General features: G+C 43.6%; 1 protein-coding gene across 1 annotated transcript; it reads right to left on the minus strand.

The window, feature by feature from the left end:
- Positions 1 to 3,904: 3,904 nt before the first annotated feature.
- LOC116925905 (U4/U6 small nuclear ribonucleoprotein Prp4) lies at positions 3,905 to 5,785 on the minus strand. Its single transcript, XM_032932662.2, has 6 exons — positions 5,311 to 5,785; positions 5,108 to 5,227; positions 4,639 to 5,037; positions 4,307 to 4,583; positions 4,191 to 4,247; positions 3,905 to 4,122 (listed from the first exon to the last, which is right to left on the minus strand). The coding sequence occupies exons 1-6, from the start codon at positions 5,667 to 5,669 to the stop codon at positions 4,036 to 4,038; spliced, it is 1,299 nt and encodes a 432-aa protein (XP_032788553.1). The 5' UTR covers positions 5,670 to 5,785; the 3' UTR covers positions 3,905 to 4,035.
- Positions 5,786 to 6,000: the final 215 nt, after the last annotated feature.

Below are 6,000 nucleotides of genomic sequence, written 5' to 3' on the forward strand. Positions count from 1 at the left end.
TGGATCGAATTCCGTCTTGGAATCGACTACTCAGAAGAACTGCTTGGATACTGAGATTCGCCTCCAAAAACCGCCCCACAAACGCCACACAAGTGAAGACTCCAATCAAGACAGGAGACGGAAAACAGATAATGGTAGAACACCTAAAAGTAGAGGAACTGACGAAGGCAGAGCTACTTATTTATAGGCAGCTCCAAAAAGAAGCTTTTCCCAAGACGTTTCAGGATCTGGAAGAAGGGCGGCAACCGCACCATAAGGAGAAAATTGCCGCACTCCGACCCGTGTGGGACGCAAGAGACAAGTTGATTAGAATAACAGGAAGAGTAGAGCTAGCGCTAAGAGACAGGGAGATTGAACCCGCCATCTTGCTTCCCGCTCAACATCCAGTCGTCAAACTAATCATCCAAGATCGACACGTCTCGTTAAAACAAGCTGGAGTTAAAACCACTCTATCGGATCTAAGAGAACGTTTTTGGATCATCAAAGGACGCCAACAGACCAAATCAGTCTGGCACGCCTGCGTCAAGTGCCAACGGCTATCTTCACCGCCATTCAGAGAAATAGCTGCACCTCTACCGATTAATCGACTGAAACAAGCGAAAGCCTTCGAAATCACGGGTGTTGATTTCGCAGGGCCGCTATATTACAAACACCCAACATTGCGAAAGAAACGCAAGCAAACGGATCCCACATCCTCCACGGATCCCTCGTCAACGGATGGTTCGGCTTTGGAGCCTACAGTAGAGCCTCCAGCGATGGAGCCCATTGAAGAACCTCAAACCACACAACCAACGGAGGAAAACGAAGAAAACCTCCAATTGGACGAATCCTCAGCCAAAAAGAAAGGCACAATTAAACAGCCAAAGAGCTATGCCTGCCTATTTACTTGTGCTGTAACGAGGGCCGTCCATCTGGAGCTAACAAAAACGATGTCCGCGCGCGACTTCCTCCTCGCATTTCGAAGATTTTCCGCCAGGAGGGGTAGTGTCTCCATCATGTATTCGGACAATGCCCAAACATTTAGATGCGTCTCGAAACATTTGAAAGTCTTAAGATCCGACCCTGCGATCCACGACCTTCTGGCAATGCGGAAAACCGAATGGATTTTCTCGGCCAGCCTAGCCCCATGGTGGGGAGGGTTCTGGGAACGCATGGTGCGGACGATGAAGGATTTGTTGAGGCGCTCCAATGGTCGTGCATGTCTGGAATACGACGAGCTAGAGGTTAGTCTCATTGAATTCGAGAGCGTGGTGAATGCACGGCCACTCACCTACGTGGCAGAAGGGAGCGACGACCCGCTCCCCATCACCCCGAACCAGTTTCTCAACAATAGGCGTTCGAACTGCACTCCGCCGGAGCCAGCCGAAAACCTCATGGCTCCCGACGCAACCAATTTGAAACTGCTGGAAATGGATCGTCAACGTAGGGAGTATGTCAGCGATATCTGCGAACGATTTGTGACGGATTACCTTCTCCAAATCGACAAGTTCCACTGTAAAGGGGGACCCGGCCGCAAGATCCGGGTAGGAGAAGTTGTCATCATTCACGATGACAACACCAAGCGCCTTATGTGGACGATAGGAGTAGTGAAGGAGCTAATCACTAGCAGAGACGGGTTGATCCGTTCGGTTATGGTCAAGACGCCGAACGGGAATCTTATCAACCGTGCCATTCAATCATTACACCCCTTAGAGCTACGTGAGGATCAGCCGGACGACGTCGAAATTCCACCTACGCCAGAGCTGGAATTGGAACCAGAAGAAGCAACTCCACCCGTGGCCGCCGCAGATCCAGTCGAGCAGGGAGAGCCGTGGACCACGGGCTCTGGTGGGGAGTGTGTTGGGAATATATCTCGTTCCCAACATCCGACAACACGAACTGGAAGACGGACACGACTTCCATTACGTTTTATTGAATATGATTTGGGTGGCCCTCGCTAGGAGGCCACCATGTTACAATTTATTTTGTGTAGCCCCGCCCCTCGGCCTACCGGCCGGAAAATGTACAGGGCAAGGGGCAATCAGTTACAAAATATACCTCACACCGTCAAGACAGCAGCCAGTGCTCCCGTGTGTTCTTATTTCATCATCACATTTTTCTCTTTACTAAGTTAAGTTCAGTCACGGGCTGAACAATATCCTACAGTCATTCAGCGTCGATTGCACTTTGGCGTGCGCTATAAGCTGACTCATGAATTTCGGTCCGAAAAGGTGGTCTCCACACTCAAAAATCTTGGGGTCGTCCAATAAGCTGATATATTCTGGGTAGATCTGCGAAAGAATGTTACGTCGCCGAGAATTCAACACTTCTCCGTAGAGAGATGCCCAGAGCTTCATGGCCGCACGAATGGCTCTTGTATCTGATTTCGTTTTTCTTGCTGAACGGATGCGACTGAACAGGAACATGAGTGGCTTGGTTAAGTCCAGAATTTTTAAGGACAATTTTCTAGCGGCTTTTTCCGATGGGTCGATGTTTGCTTTTGTAGCTGCCGACCGTTTTAGTTGTTTTAGTCTGAGATAGAAGGACTCGTCAAGGGAGGGATTACTTATCATATCAGGTTTCTTCTTCAGCTTGGGTTTGAAGGCCTCTCTTTCCTCCTTGATTTCTTGATCTTCGATGCCGGTGATAATCCATCTTGAAAGCTTCGATGATCCTGATTTAGGGAACGTAAATTTTTTGATTTTAGATGGCTTTTCTCCTTCTGAAGTGCTAGAGCTAGAACTAGATTTTGATTTAGAGTCGGAAGAACTGCTAGAGCTGCTGTCCGACGACATTGCTGATGTAGAGCTAAAAAAGGTCTGAAGCTAATGAGGGGGCGTTACACTTACGTAAACTCTCTTTTTGTTTGCTGACAAATGCTAAAATAAATGTGGTCAACACAACAGTTAATGTCGAACTCATTTTCATATAATTGCAGTATCCATAAACAAAAACTGCAGCGGTTCAAAAATTTACCCGCCACTCGGCAACACAAACTTCGACCGAGAACGGACTATGAAATATAATTTTTCGTGACCGGATCTTCTATTAAAAATAAATTGCGGAAAATACTATTTTACATTGAAGTAATCCGTGAACGGATCAGGGTCCGATTATTTAAAGAACACTTAGAATTGTCCGTGAATGGATCTCTGACCGATCTCAAAAGTTTTGATTTGCGCAAAATACAAGAAACGAGTTCAAAGGGGGTTTGGATGGCCTGATCGGACATAGATCCAATTTTTTCTGCTAGAGGATCCGTATTTCCCGACAACGAGATGGGAGCATAGTCCGTTCTCGGTCGAAGTTTGTGTTGACACTAGGGCCTAGGCGGAGATTATAACAGGGACCACTTTGTCAATGAGTGCAGGTCGGGAAAAAAATTAGGTTTTGCCCTGAGAGCTCCAACGCCATTTTAAATTATGGCGGCTGTGAAGGTTACCGGGTAGAAATCGGGGTAGGCGGGTAAAATGAGGCACAAACGGGAGAAACAACTCGATCGCGTATGTTTCTGCATTAATCAATTGCTTGCAATCGGGGTTGTATCGCAGAACCCAGATTGGGTTCGAGGCGTAAGATTTTTCACCTCGAATTCCTTCCCCGTAATTTTTATTATCCCGGTTGGCTTGGTGCCGATCCCTACTCGCGGTTAATATACCTGTGATTTAGTCCTTAACTTATTTATTTCTTAATATACCAATTAATTATACGGTCAAACCGTAACAATATTTTATTTCAATTTTTTTCGTAAGATAAGCCCAACCGATAAGCTTTATCACGGCGAGATAATGAAAGAGTCCTGTCCTTTAGTAAGAGTAGTCCATGTATATACTATACTACCGAATTCGATGTTAAGGACTTTTTGGCCCTTACAGATTCTGTAGAACAATTACTCAATATTTAGTGGAATGCAAAAAAATGAAAGTTATTTTTTAGTTTTTCATTTTATGGTAGCAATTATGCCCCACCTCTTTATATAACTTGTCGCTGTTATGAATTATTATAAAAGAAAGCAATTCAAATAAAAAATTGTGGATTCAAAAATTATAATCCATCTTATTCAGGAGACCAAAGCTTGTAAGTGCGATCATACGAAGCTGTCGCGATGAAAGAACCATCAGGTGACACATCAACAGCCATAACCTTCAACAAATAAATAAATTATTTTAACACGATTTAACCAGTTCGTTAAAAAAAAATTTAGTATTTACCTTGCCGTCATGTCCCGAAAGCGTCTTTAGCGGTTGCCAAGTGTTACTCGCCCATATCTAAAGATCGTTCTCTTGTAAACGAATGACTATAAAGAATTTTTTACTGCATAAAATACCTTGGCTGTACCATCATAGGATGACGAGACAATAAACTGCCCTGAGCTTTTTTCAAATTTCACACTTGATACTAAATTTGTGTGGGCAGGAATGGTGTAAATACAAGACCTCTTCCTTAGATCCCATATTTTACATGTGTTGTCTTCACTTCCCGTTACAATGTGATATGCGTTTGGTGATATATCAATGCCCAAAATTCCCTTAAGATGACCTTCCATGAACATGATGCAGCGTCCAGTTCTAAGATCCCAAACTCGACCAAACGAATCCATGCCACTACAGAACTTTTATATAAAAATGAATGAAGTAAAATAAACTAGAAATTTGATACCCTGTGACAGCAACTGATCCATCAATATTGAACGCTATGTTATATACAGGTTTGGAATGCCCTTCTTGGTGAAGAACTTCAACACCTTGCTGCAAGTCCCAAAGTCTCCATGAATTATCAAACACACATGTGGCTAAAAATCTTCCTGATGGGTGGAATTCAACTTTAGACACCCGGTGAGGAGCATGACCTTCCATATCGGCGATGGGTTCTTCACTTTCCAAATTCCACAGTTTTACTGCACCATCCATAGAACAGGATGCCATGTTTAATTCAGAAGATTCCAAGCTTAAAGTTGATTGGGGATGAAAAACAATTGCTCCAACACTACACTTGTGTCCACGCAAGGAACGAAACAATGAGCAGTCAGGGACATTCCACAGTTTACAAAGTCCACTCCTAAACAATTATAGGGTAGTTTTAAGAGTTTGTGTATCAATAGTTTCAAGCTTAGTTCTTTTCTGCATACCATGATGCTGTAGCCAGAAAATTTCCATTAGGGCTAAATTGACAAAATGACACTGGTCTCCCATCACCAACCTGGCTGCACATAATGTTCATATTTCTCATTTGTTTTACCATTTCTTGTCTGAAGCCACAAAAAGAAAAATTTATTAATGTGATTTAAAAAATAAAAATAATAAAATTTATTAAAATATGAAATTGTTACACCTTTTGGCAGTTCTTGTTGATTCTGGTGTTTCCATTTCAATTTTGACATCAGACAACCTTTGTTTAGCTCTTGGGAGGGAGTAATATGCAAGCCAAAGGCGAGAAATTTTCAGCGATTCAGGGCCTTCATGATACCATGTTGTTTCACTTTGATCCTTTTCTTGTTTTACAACTTCTCTGTCATCTTCTTTTTTTCTATCCACCACGTCATTACCATGGATAGCGATTAAATCTTTCAACCTAATCCGACGGTCAGCAGGCCCCTCACCAAACAAGGTTATGGGCTCACCTAACTGCCTAAGATGTCTCCTAATCTCAACATCGTCAATTGTGATAGCAAAACCACTTTGAAGTGACATTTTGATGGAATTGGACTAGATCGTCATCATACGTTTTGAATTGATGGCTAAAAATGAAACTGATAGTGATAGTTGCCAATCGGACAACCTCAAATGTGGAAGTAACATTCTTGCACTAAAACGTGGAGGCCATACGCAGAACGACTGAGAATTGGACTTGAAAATCTGATGTTGGTTGGTTTCCGCGAGACGACCTCGAACAACTTGGTCTCCGCGAGACGGTCTCGATGGGTCGAAACCGTCACCGCTACATCCCAGTGGGACTATCCCGGCCTCTGATTGGCTCGCTTAATCCTTATACCCTTCCATGTATTTCTGCTTTCCGCTCCCA

The sequence above is a fragment of the Daphnia magna genome, linkage group LG3 (assembly GCF_020631705.1).
Source record: "Daphnia magna isolate NIES linkage group LG3, ASM2063170v1.1, whole genome shotgun sequence".
Classification (NCBI taxonomy): Eukaryota; Metazoa; Arthropoda; class Branchiopoda; order Diplostraca; family Daphniidae; genus Daphnia; species Daphnia magna.